Source organism: Anopheles coluzzii, chromosome 2 (genome assembly GCF_943734685.1).
Source record: "Anopheles coluzzii chromosome 2, AcolN3, whole genome shotgun sequence".
NCBI lineage: Eukaryota > Metazoa > Arthropoda > Insecta > Diptera > Culicidae > Anopheles > Anopheles coluzzii.
Window position 1 is genome coordinate 53,111,768 of NC_064670.1, and position 13,893 is coordinate 53,125,660.

The 13,893-nt window shown below is 45.5% G+C and overlaps 2 protein-coding genes across 2 annotated transcripts in view; both read right to left on the bottom strand.

The window, feature by feature from the left end:
- Window positions 1-13,893, bottom strand: part of LOC120948565 (uncharacterized) — a 47,175-nt gene that overhangs the window by 19,676 nt on the left and 13,606 nt on the right. The window lies entirely within an intron of this gene.
- On the bottom strand, window positions 5,389-7,710 carry LOC120948566 (uncharacterized). Its single transcript, XM_040365041.2, has 2 exons — window positions 6,595-7,710; window positions 5,389-6,513 (listed from the first exon to the last, which is right to left on the bottom strand). The coding sequence occupies exons 1-2, from the start codon at window positions 6,688-6,690 to the stop codon at window positions 5,611-5,613; spliced, it is 999 nt and encodes a 332-aa protein (XP_040220975.2). The 5' UTR covers window positions 6,691-7,710; the 3' UTR covers window positions 5,389-5,610.

Genomic DNA, 13,893 nt, shown 5'->3' on the forward strand with positions numbered 1-13,893 from the left:
ATCGGATTATGGAAAATCCGGCCAACCGTTACCGACTTGGGGCTGCTGGCAGGTGGGGGCACGAATGGGTACTGCTCGTAAGACGCGGTGGCGGTCAAAGCACTGACGCGTCGTCATCGTCACGCGAGTATCGCGTATTGTTTTGGTGTGGCTTGTACCCGATCACACACGCAAATGGAGGGAAAACTTTTACTTTTCCTTCGCACATAAGTAGTTATTTTTTTACTATTGGCAATGAGGCACGCTCTATCAAATAGTGACAAACGGCTATCCGTAATAAAAGTATCCGGAGATCCAAGCTTTTTGGACAGTGGTTTAAACAATCTCGTTTTATGTTCACGTTTGCCGTGTCTTCTCTCGCTGTCCGATGCTGCTGAAGGTATACAAATGAAGCAGATACCATGCAGATATATACGCAGGACAATACATCATGTTGCACAGCCTACGAGCTGACAAATAAAATGTAACACAATAAGATTTAACAGACACCTTAAAATCTTTATTATTATCTTAAAAAATAATAACATGCCCTTCGTGGGCTCAAGCCTCGTTTTGACCGTAGCAATCTACTGTGAGATTGATTCATAAAATACTACCCATTTTAATAAGATCAACAATGCATCTGCGTAGTTGTTAGTCCAATGTAGGGCTAAAAGTAAAAGTTTAATCTAAATTGTCTTGCACCTTGTTTTATTAACCGTTTTAGTGGAATCTTCTTCTTCTTCTACTTCTATTTGGCGTAACGTCCTACGCGGACATGCAGGCCTATACAGGCTTTTGAGACTTAATTCATTACCACGTAGCCGGATAGTCAATCCTTGCTACGGGGACACGGTCCATTCTGGGCTTGAACTCATGACGGGCATGTTATTTAGTTTTAGTTGTTTAGACAATGTATTGATTGTTAACAATTTCATTGTCAGAATTACACTTCTTGATCGGCCTAAAGCCTGGGTTACAGCTCCAGTGAAATTGAACATGAATAATTCTATTATTTTTTCACCGGTAACAAAGCGGGGAATGACTAGGAAATGCATCTCATTTATTATTACAATATATTTTACAGTCCAAATAGTTGGAGAATTGAATATTCTTTCTTTTGGTGTAAGATAATCCATATTCTGATAAATATTTAATGAAATATAGCAATATACTAAAATTTCACGTTCACGCAAGTATAATACGACCTTAACGGTGTAACATTACCATACAAGGCACATATTAGTTACCAGAAGATTTAAAAATATATTATGCTTAATACCATTGCTTGTCACAAAAGGAAAATTTTGAAATCAGAAATGTTTTGAAACACTACTTTTGACAGTAGAATGCATATATTATAAATGTTTCATTTTCATTTTCAGAACTAAAGCTTAAATTTCAGAATATGTAACTTAAACGATTTTATGAGAACAAACCAATTTTGTCAAGAAATTATCGCGAATGGAATACATAAATATTCGCGAGATATATGTGTTCAACATCCAACTTTGAGAGATCACATTAATTAATTATTTGGCGCCAGTAATCAAATTATATACACGAAATTGCCGACATGCAGGCATCCAACATTGCATCAAAATTCTGCCCAGTCCCAGTAAAACAATGAATAAATTACTCCCCATACAATGCCTTCATTTTCTAACAAGCTATCTTGTTTCGCTATCATATTCCTACTTAAAGCTGTTCCTCGCTGCGTGCGTGTTTGAGTTTTATGATGTTGAAAAACTTCCCATTCCGTTGTCATCTCCCATCAAGTACCAACAAACAAAAAAAATGACAAAGGAACAGAGACATCAGATATGAGCGCACAATCTGAGCCCTGGGTTTGATCCCAGCTGATTGTGCTCTATTTTATGACTTTGGCAAAAGTTCACTACACCAGCCACTGGTAACGATAAAACCGCAAATAAAAAAAACAACAACAAAAAACTGTATAACCAGAATGAGGAAGAAAGAAAGAACCAACGGAGAAACAACGTTGATTGCGGGCTTCCGGAATGACCCCCGACTTAAGATTGATGGAGCTCGAACAAACAAAAAAAATGAAAGAAACAGGAGACATCATATAATAAACGAATAGTAGAGGAAAGTGGAACAAATTGGGACGAAGAACAGAAACGGAAGATGTGCATACACATACACACACACGTACAGAAAAAACAACATTATTAAAACTTGCCCGCCTCTTCGGTAAACGAAAAGCAGTATTCTCCAAGCAGTAGCAATATTAGTTTTGCCAGTCTCTCATGCCTTCGTAGGAGGGAAAATGGCGACGCGCACACAATCGGAAGCGTACGGGAAGGATAAAGAAAGCAAGGACTTTCATCGTTCTTTCGGCCTTCTGTGCAAGGCATCCGGGTAAATGGGAAGTCACGAAACGGCTGAATCCGAGCGAGGCATGGGGTTCTTTATCGAAGTTCTACGATGTGGTCTAGGGAATTGATTGTTAGTTTTCTCTAACGACGGGCGAGAACTCCAATTTAGTTGTCACAATCAGTTAGGGCGGTGTGGCCGGCTCATTCGATATGACGGCAGTATCCGGACGGCTTTGTCGGTTGTGGTTAATTACCATCAGGTAGGATCGCTTCAGCAAGTCTTTGAAAAGGTTCGAGCTTGTAGAGCGGGAGAAGTCTCTTACGAGCTCACTTGAACTGGTAAAATCGGGATACTTCTAGGAGTTGAAGGAATGGTTAAACTTTGCCGATTTTAAATGCAAACTTAAATTGCTTGATACTTTGACGATTTTTTTATTTCTCTGGCCGGGTACTTTCGCAAGAGCGTTCGGGAAGCCACTGCTACAACAATGCAAATGAAGAAACTTTGCAAATGCAGCTTAAACAATTCTTAAACAATTAAGAAGCATCACACCAAACTCTCGCCCTATCTTCATTTCTTTATTAAGTACGCAGATCCTTGCCTGGAAGAACAACTTTTGAAGCATTAAATATTTTCCAAAGCTAGTGAACCATGTTTACCAACTGTTCAACGAGCGGGAAGCTTAGCTCTGCAGCGACTTCAACGGAGAATTATCTTCAAATATTTACAAACCCTCACGGGAACTTTCTCTTCATTGTCTCTACAACCACACGTACCCACACACACACACACATGCTAACAAAGGCCATATTGAACGATTGTCGAAACTGCTTCTTGTTTGATTGCCCCTCCGATCTAGCTCGTTCTGTCATTGCAAGGATAACCAAGTAGTATCATACATGCAAATGTAGCGTTTTAGCTGTTTACACGAAGAAGGTTCTCCCTAGGTTCACTGCTGAGTGGCGAGCGTAATTGAGCGTCCGAATCAAATGTGCGAATTACGTTCGCTAGGAGCTACAGGTTCAGGGCAAAAGGGTTCGCAACGCAGTGGTAGATGGTGCGTACAATCAGCCCCATTTTCCGACGTTTGCCAGCGTAAGCCATCATCAACAAGGGAGGCGAATTCCCAGGACAAATTTATTCGCTTTCTTGTAAAATATTTGCTCAAAGCACGTAAGGTGCACCTTTTTGGATACTTGCACATATCCACGTACTACGAACGTACCTTACGAACACCATTCTTCGATTCAAGTCGTTCCAAAGCGGATATACCGGGCTGCTGAGAACGGCCTTTCTTACGCCCAAGCAACGTTGCAAGACAGTGTAATCTAGCGATATCCTTCTGTATGTAGAAATTTTGTAGCTACATCTGAATTGTGAAAAAAATACCAGAGTTGGTACTCGTGTACCAGAGTTGGTACGTGTGTGTGTGTTTGTGTGTGTGAAAAACATGAGCCCCACGAGAAATTGCTGCTCATCCATCATCTTGTACAGCCCACTCCGCACCCAGCCGCGAACGGTTGTTCTTGGATGTTTTTGTAGGGCCACTCGAGGAATCTTGGGACGATGAGTCAAGGATATGGAGCCGGCATGTTTGCAAATAAACATACTTTTAGCGCGCAAAACGCTTCACATTCTTCGGCCTTGTTCACGATGATTCCCCACAACCAACACCCCCCCCCCCCCACCCTCCGGCCTTCGTAATGATCGTACAGGATGCACAAGGCGAGCCGAATTGAAGTAGACCGGCGAGGCGAATTGCTCGATGGTCCCCCACTACCGGAATCTTCCATATGGTGAAGATGCTGCCCACGTGCGAATGAAAAGTGCTGGCGGAAGTTTTAAACAACAAAAAACAACAAAACCAGCACGATGAAATGAGCACGTACCCCGAAGGTGTGTCTCTCGCAATTGCCGTGGAGGAGGTGTCGTCCGGACCTAAAACTCTGCATAAACGCCGTTCAGCGTGGCTTTAGCCGGGGCACCATGGGACAAAAGTGGGAGGGAAGAAACAGCAAATGCATACATTCCTTCTGGAAAGCGGACCCGTGGACTGAAAGCAATCTACTCGCTTCCTGCACTTAATTTGGCCGCCGGCGGTAAGGAAACTTTTACTTTCCTTCTGCTACCGCTACACACAGCCATGCTCCTTCTGGATCCATTAAAGTGCTTCCCGCTCTTCCTCGCTCTGGTATCTGGTAGCCCATTTGTAGAATATAAAAAGAACAAGCTGATCCGTTGGTAGAGAATTCTTCGTACAAGACGGTACCCGAACGGGCACGGAAATGTCAGGAATTAAATTTTAATTTCAATCTTATCCAACCTCCCAGTCCTGTGTGGCACAAGCAGAGAGCTTCTTTTGCAGTTTGCAGCTCCTAACGGACTCTGGTGGCGCAGCCTGCTGCAATGGTTTATTTACCTTTGTACACGTGCAGCAGCATCAGTGCATGCAGATGTGCAAAATCAACGTTTCGGTTGTGTAAAGCTTCGCGTTAGCTGCACTGAGTCAATAAGATCTCGCGTTGGAAGTTTGGTTTTGTCGTCTATGCGTAGAGCTGGAATGGAGTTTGGTCTAGCTTGCGTCCACTTTTATGTTATTTTCCTTCCGATATTGTGATGCTCAACTATCGTAGCATTATTTTCACATCACAAACAACACACACTCCAGCAACACCACTTATCGTGTGGAATGGAAGTTGTGTTTGTGTTCATAGTTACTATCTCTAGAAGCTATAAATATCTACAAGGTTGTCAGAAAGTTTCGAGATGCATTACATATCCTCTCAAGTCAACGAACTTTTGCATGGTGGATACCTTGTTCCATGTGACAGGATAAGGGATGAGTTACTCCTTCCCATACGCAGCACACCAGGTTTGGATCATCTCTCGACAGGATGTAAATCGAGTTACAAACACGATTACTGCCTTTGCCATGTCATAGAGCTTAACACCATGTCGGAGCAGTTGAGGTGATAAATAAAGGTGCAACCACTCATCCCAAACATTCCCAACCAGGGAGAATGTAGGCGTCAAAACGTTCACCTCCTGTCCTCCTGTTCAACGGTACACGCTCACGTGTTGCATACTTACGATGGCTTCTTATTGATACACACGAATGAACGGACGAACTTGATGTTTATATGGCACAGGAAACGCGTGTTCCGATAAGCCTCGAATTGAATAGTGAATATTTCCTTTCAAGATGTAGATTGCTTTCGGAAATTGTACCTAATGTCGTCTCACAGCTTTATTCGTGTGCGTGTTTATCATCGTATTCCATACGCTGCACGGTCAGAAGAAAGCTTCCGGTTGAGACTGTTGTTTCTTGAAGCAACTTTTCGACTTCTCCACCACCTCACGTTCGTTTTGCTTCATCAGCTGCCGTCTCTTCACGACGCACTTTTCAAACTTGTCCACACGCCTCGTAAACTTGCTGGACAGGAAGGTCATCCTGTCGGCGAACGATTGCATCGATGCCGTGGTTAGCTGGGCCAGATTCGCCACGGCGCTGCCACTGCAGGCCAAGAAGCTGCGCCCAAAACCGGCATCCCGGTTCAGGCAACCGTCCATCTTACGGTACGGTTCGCCCATCAGCTGTTGTGCTGCGTCTATTTCGCGCCGCTGCTCGGCCAAGTGGTCCGCCAGCTTGTCGTGACATTCTTCCACGTTCGTGCGCAACCGCTGCTCGTACTGGTCAATCTGGGCGTGCAGCAGTTTCATGCAGTGGTCCTTGTCCGGAAGGCACACGTCCCGGTACTCCACGAACTCGTTCTGGAAGTAGGTGCGGATTTGTTCGTTAAGCTCGTCCATCTTGCGCTTTACCGCACGCATCGTCCGGTGGCGTAGGTGCTCGAATTTGGCAACGGCATCGTTGGTGTACGCCATCATGCGGCTCTTGATGCTGACCAGGACGCCGCGGACGTGTTGGCCGATCTGGAAGAGGTTCAGGCTGAAGAAGCCCGTGGTGAGCTTTTGGAACAACTCGCCCAGATTCGGTCGGGAGATGTTTTGCACCACCATACGCGGAATGTCCGTTTCGTTTTCCAGCTTTTCGTGCAGCTCTAGCGGGTCGGTCGGCAGCACCTCCTCGACGCAGCTCGTCGGCTGTTCCGTGCGGATGTCTTCCTCGTCCAAAGGGTCTGGCGATCCGTCCGATGATTTTTGACTTGCCTCGAAGCTTCCATCGTTAAATTGCTGCAATGGAATCGGTTACAAAGCAACAGGACATTTTCCACGATAGCCGACAATCCATCAACGTGAGCGGAGTTTGCTGACCTGAAATATGTCGACGTGTTTGACACCTGTCACTTGTGGCAACACCGTCAATCCTAGAGCAAGTGCTGCCGCTACCCAGACCGTCCCGAAACTCATTTCCTGGGGGATTCGAACGACACACTATTGGCGATGATGCGGAGGTATCCTGCTAGCTTCCGGTCAAAGCTCGTACTCACATCGCACTAGCAGACTCGAGCAGTGTACCAACCTTCGATAAGCTGTCAGCCAGACCATACTGCCCTTGTCTTCCACTAGCCGCGCATCTGCTCTGTTGAAACAGCAACAACTGCGCAAATAGTTGCACTGTGTCCTCATCCACAACGTCGTCCAGTTTGGTATTGACATTTCAATCATACTCCATTCCCTAACGCTTGCCAAACGTTTGCAAACGTTTGCCCATATATACACGCCATATACGTGTACCCGCTTCTGTATAGCTGTGCATATGTGGTCGTATCGTTACCGGGATAACTTTATTGCCCAACAACGCACAGCAACAGGGTCCGCCAGTTCGGGGTGTGCTGGTTTGTGCTTTGGTTTATCGATAACAGCCTCACGAGACACGGTAGCTTGTGGCCACCGGCAAAAGCCAACAAACCGACGGAAACAATTTCAACTGTCACCACAAAATGAAGCTGCCATCACGACGACCCACGGGCGCCGAAGGTGCCACTTGTTTTCGATACGCGTTCGGAATTTATTTCCCAGTTTGACACACAACGTGACTCGACGGCAACCGGCACCGTTTCCCCATCGGTACGCAATGAGCATGGAGAGCCGCTCTCGTTCCAGCTTCAGACTTGTCACATTTTCCCGTCGTGTCTTTAACGGCGTGGGCTGCCTTTGAAATCACTGCGCCAAGGTTCCATGCGACAAATGGGAGGGTGGAAGTTTAGAAGACTTTGGAATAAAAAAAGAAAGCCACATCGACCAAATCGAAACAAAACTCCGCGAGCAGTACCGTGCCGCGAGAAAGGTGATACAGAGCGACAGTTCAGGATGAAAGTTCACTTCCATGAATACCATTACATCGAATCGAACTGAACAATTCAATTTCCGGCCCGTCTGTCCCGAGGACCTGGAAATGGAAGCAACCGGACCATCTTACCGGGGGCACCGGCAATGTGCGCACGAACGTCAGCAGCGAAGAGTTTTCGATGGGCATAATTTATGCAGAAATGTTGTGATTTATGGATCGCCTCCAACATACTCACACACACAAACACACACACACAATCCCGGAGGAAATGGCGTGGGATGAAGTGGCTGTTATGGCTGTTTGGCATCGCTTATGTTCGATAGCTGGCCAGGGAAGGTTGGTAGGGCTGTTACTTGTACAACAGACACACACACACATGCCAAGGAAAGCTAATGCCACGGTTCACGATTGGACTGAGTGGAATTTATTTGACAAGCACAAACCCTCTGGAGAGCGTTCCCTGTGGTCGGTGGCTGGAACGTGGCCTCGTACACGCTGAGTGAGTGTTGATTTATCATTTCTACGATAAGCATTCACTTCTCCTTCTTCTCCTAGGTCGGAAGGAAACGAAGGATATTAGACGCAACCGCTAAAGCCTGAAGCGCGCTAAGCACAAAGTTTATAATCTAATGCAAATCAAAAGCAGGAGTGTGCTTGTTCCACATCATCGTGGCTCGATGCATCAACGGCTCTTTTACGCTGATCCTGATAGCGCGAAGAATCTCATAGGAACAACATGCACACCCGTTTTCTGTTGAATATGACAACACTCTCGCAGCAAATATCTACTTAATATCATTCATAATTCATGCACATTTCCGAGGGAAGTAATTATGATTTTACCCAGCGGCGTCCCAGTGCCTCTTGCCAGGATAAGCACAGTAAATCTGGAGCTTACAAAGCGCTTCCTAAGCTGGCTCTGCACCAACAGTACAGCAGCTGCTGATGCCCTCAATCGCTCAATTACATATCGCAAGCACTGTTTGCGGAAAGCGCTACACAAATTATCACCCCGCTTCACAGGTTTCGTACAGCCTCACATTTGCTGCGGGTACACTGCTTCCTGTTCTTCAAACAACCCCAAAAACAAAACATACCATCGACAACATGAAGAGCGAGTGTGTGCACGGTGTTCGGTTATGCTTGGATTCCGTTTCAATAAACCATCACACGTCGTGCTAACGAAGGGATTCCATCAACTTGTTATGCTAACGAAACAACGCCTCGACGATGTTTGCCCGTCCACGTGCTTTCATTTGCCGGTACGTTACACGGCCGTGTGTGCTGCCCCGCAGCAGCAGCAGCAGCAACAGCACACCGAGCGCAATGATCGAAATGAGTGGAAAGATTTCACAGCGTTAAGCGTTCCACAGCACGGTCCCAAAACCCTCCCAAGACATGGTCATTAATAAGCGAGACACGTCCCCGGGAACCTATCATGTCGGATCAGTCGAACTGGTTGTTCCGCTTTAGTTGCATTGCTGCCACACGGTTATGAGTTGGTATGGGCATGGGGCAACTGCTCCGTTTCCTGGTAGAACGTTTCATGTGAACTATAAAAATGGTGCTTTATGCTGGGTCGCATCTGCCCAAACATGGAATGGTCCGAGCGAATCGCATCCCGTACGCTTTTCTCTACGGCGAAAGAAAGTGTCCCCACCCGACGACCGGAGACAGCGTAGGAAACCGTTTGAAGAATCCTACCAATTAGTAATGTGGCCGCACTTAAGCGTCCCGGGATCTTGCGCTGTCAAGAATCTCAATGAGCCAGCGGCCCATCGTTTCAGCCAACGGGAGCACGGACTTTGTCTGCGTTTCATTGTAATTCTTCGGTATCAATTTATTGCTCCCCCGTCGGACACTTGCCCCGAGGAAGACTTGGCACCGTAACGCGTAACTTTCAGCAGTACCGGCAGCAGTAGTAGCACCAGACCTGACGTTGTCTGCCACAAAGCTGTCGGATACGTTGAATGTGTGCTGCGGTCGGGGTCACGACGCTGTTCCGAGCTTGCAAGCGAGTGCTTTACTCGAAGCGTCCTAACCTTTGAACTGTAATGTGAAGAGGGTTCTCCTTTAAGAACGACACGAACGAAACGAACCGCACCCGACAAGGGAGAGGCCATTAATTCTTCTCGCTCCCATTCATTCTATGCGATGGCTTTGGTCGGCGTGGTCCCGTTCACACGCAGACGAACGGTGGAGTTATGTACGCGCCAAGACCATAGAAATTGTACGCAAGATTAAACCTCTTTTTGAGGGCGAAGAAAGTACGAGTCCACTCGTTTATAACACGCTCGGTTTTCATTCATTGTTGTGCGGTGTCGGAAGCCGTCAAGTTGACAGCCTAGCCGTAGGTTCGTAACCATCCTCGACGTCGAAAGCCTCCTGACGAAAAGAAAACGAAAGTAGTTGTCTTGGGCCAAGTACGTTGCCTCGGTCGCAGTGGCTAGCGGGTATTGTAGGCTTTGAGTGTAAGTATAGAGGTAATGTATTCACAATACAAGCGATGGCGCTTGAGAACGAAAGATGGAAAGATAGAGAAACGGAGACTACCGTGCCACACGGAACCGGATAGTGATGATTTGACTTATGTTCCGTTCAACCCATGCTCTAGTTCAACCCATGTTCAGTTTGTGTAAGCGATTGATCATATTAAAGTATTGCAACTGCCCATTTGCTGACTTTCAATCGAAATAATGTGGTTCCAGTCTTGCAGAACTATTTGTACAAATATCAATACCAACAAATACATAGAAAAATAATTATCATCATCAAATGTATTTAATCCCATCGTCCATGGTTTAAATATTATTTTAAATTGAAAAGCTAGCCACATTGCAGCGGCCATCCAATTTCACACCAACTGGGAAATGGTAATGAACAAATATCGTGGATTTCAATTACTGACTATGATTGCATTACCCCTTGCAATGGAACAATTTGAAATTACACTGGCCAGAGAAAATGAGATTAAAATTTGAATTAAATTCCCACCATCCCAAAACCCAGCCAATCAGCTAAACAAGTCAGAAACGGTATCGTTGGCAAATGGAATAGCTGTTTCATAGCGATAAATAAGCCTGCTCCTTCATCCTCACCACTACCCGTCAATCACAGCTCCATGTCAATAAAATCAGTTTCATCGAATCAGTTGCTTTCTAACAGATCGTCTGCTTCCCCGGAATCGGGTCTAAAAAGCCTCGTTCGAGGTGTATGCCATGCATCCTGTGATCGATGACAAAGTTGCTCGCGGGAAGTTGCCGGAAGTCCCGTGACATTTAATTAAATGTGCCATCCTCTATAGACCAATCTGATGCCGATAATGCCCTTTTGATGAGTAGTGCGCAAAGTGTGAACAGCATCGCTCACATAGTATGAGTCATTTCCCTCATCTCCGATCGACCCGCCCCAAACCGTCTCGTTGCACTATGGTTTCTTTCGGCTGCCGTGTAATAAAAGTGACAGCTTTCAATCATACGCGTTTCGCAAACTCTTCACAGATAGATATAATCGCTCGTCGTTGGGTGCGCGCTTACAGCCTTACAGAGCACAAGCCTTACTCCCACGAGGGAAGATTATCGTGCGATTTGCGAAAGCTTAACCTCGATATTGCCGCCCGATGGGACACGTGAACCAACAATCCCGGCCGCTCTGTGACTACCGTACGAAACGGAGACGCTTTTGCGGTTTACCCGAAGGTACGTTGGGAACATGATTACCGAGGGTTTATTAGACCAAGAGAAACGCAACCAAACACACACACACACACACATGCACACACACATGTACCCACACCCACACACACACCAATTAACAAGCATTTGCGGTGAAAGCAAACAGATTGTAGAGAGCATGCAAGGAAGGGGGAGGATTCAGTTTCGTACGAATAATCTAACCTCATTTCCGCGCGTATTATGTACACCAGCGGGGATGGTGCGAAGGATACGCGAAATGCCATAATGCCGCACAGTTAAACTACCGCAGAATAGAAAGATAACATCAATAATGTTCCCAAACGCCACACAAAAGAAGACGTACGGGTTCGCACAGACGCAGGTGGAACGATAACGATCATTGTTAATGGGCAGCAATAAAAGGGGTTTGCTGTTTGTCACATCGTAAACATAACGCAGCACACGCCTGAACGGTATCGAATTGGCTGCTAATGTTTGCTAAATGTTGCAAGATTTGTCATTTTGTGTAATTAGGAAATACGCTGCACAATCAAACCGTTTATTCAGTGCAGTTTATAGAAGTGCCGTAACAATACTTGTGAGTTATTACAAAGCTATTATGGAAAATAAAAAATGAATTGATTTTGTCAGAAAAGAATGAACAAGCTTCAGGATAGTTTGGCGTGTGGTTTTTTTATGGATTGTTGCCATAATTTAAACCACTTACAGTCAAAGTTCATGTAAAAAACGGGCCAGTATCGTTAAAGGCCCGAACGTTATGATCTTTCTTCGATCGAAAACAAGAACGCCCTGCCTCAAACGCAAACCAGAAGTTTTCGAACAGAAATCAAACTGTCATGTTGCAGTAATAAGTTGCTCAATGCAACAAATCAACGTTGCATCCAATGAACCAACCTATTCAACCAAATGCAATGCTTCGGACTAAATGCCCGTAAAGCAGGAAACGGAATCCTTGAGAATTGGACTGCCCTTAGTCGATGCTTCTCAGGGGAGAGCATCGGTGGAGCACTTGCATCGGTGTAGCATGAATCAAGTGCAACGTACGTCTGAGATTGCAGTTTGCCGAGGACCACACGTTCGTCGGGCCAAGCATTCCACTTCTCGTTAGTTAAGTGCTTGTAAGCAGACAGATTGAAACCCCATTTCAGTCACTAGCGACCGACACTTGTGAAGCGTATTTAATGCAATGAGTGTAATTAAGTTTCGCCCCACTTTCGTACGTGACTGTGCGTGTTTGTGCGTGTATGTGCAGTCGAAGCTTAGAGCTAGCGAGTCGGGGTGAGAATCAGAACTGGCTAGAGAAAATCCAATCAGCAACCAGTAAGGAAGGGATGTTTTATGAGAAATGTAACGTTTTTTCACTCACACAGCCCCCTACCATTTTCAGGAAGTTCTTTCAGGAACCATTCAGGAACCAATACTTTACCTTAACTGATGTCTTGATTTTGATGGCAGTTGATTTGCGCTGTACGTGTGATGCAGCAAAAGAACAGAACTCACCATGTTTACCGGAAGTGATTCGGGTCATGCTTTGTGCGGTTGCTAGTTCTATCGGTGTGGCCTGATGTGCCATCAGGCGAACATTTCCAGCGAAGCGATCAACTATGCGATTACGGCCATCTACGCCAACGTGTAATCGTTTGAGCCTTTAGAGCCAAAGAAAGGCACATTCCCCTCTGGCTTTGTTCTAGGTCAATCAGCATAACCTCAGCCATGCATCACTAATTTTAAACGGATACTGCGTTTCCACTATCTGCTCAGTGGGTCGCACTGCGTTGGTTTCGAGCTGTGATTGTGTTGCTGTAGAAACACTTGAATTATGGTTCAACAATTTTATGCGAGATTTAGGTTCGGATCGACTCTGCCTGTGCACGCTGCTATCAAATATTTCCATACCTGTATATCTAACGCCAGCTGAGGTTGGGTTTCCGAGTGCGTACAACAAGTTTTTTTTACAGTAGAGAGCGGATAAAAACCCTAGGGCTTGAGGCTCAATGCTTCGAAGAGTTTTTTTGCACATCCACTGATACATAGAAAATGAAGACAAGCAAAAGCCAAACGTATCATGGCAACATCCATTTTAAATGAGAAAGCATCGTAAAACAAACCAATCACCATTGTGATATTATTTTTCGATCGCCACTGTACGAGTATCCTTTACCGAGGTTTTCTGGAGCCAGGTAGGAAAATGTGCTTGTTATTTCTGACCTGATGCCTCACCATTAAATCGCTTCCAATCTCACCCAACACCGTTGGTAGAGGATGGTGAGGCAGGTGAGTACACTTGACTCAGCCGGTTTACAATTTGCTTTCATCTCGTTCATTCTATTCCAGGTTTGACAGGGCGCTCTTCAGCCACTCTGGAGTTGAGTGTCTAACGTTTGAAGATCCTTATTTCATCCGAGAGTTGGAGTACGAGCCACGGGTGAGTTTGTTAAATCAAATCAAGCCGTGTGAAAATGGAAAGGATGCACAAGGATAGCAACAAAACACTCACTCAAGAATAACGAAGCGAAGCACAGCAGTAGGACAAAACAGGATGGCACATTTTTTAATAAATTTACCATGGGAATCTGGTATCATGGCCATCACTCGCGCTTATTTTAATTACATATTTTTGCATTT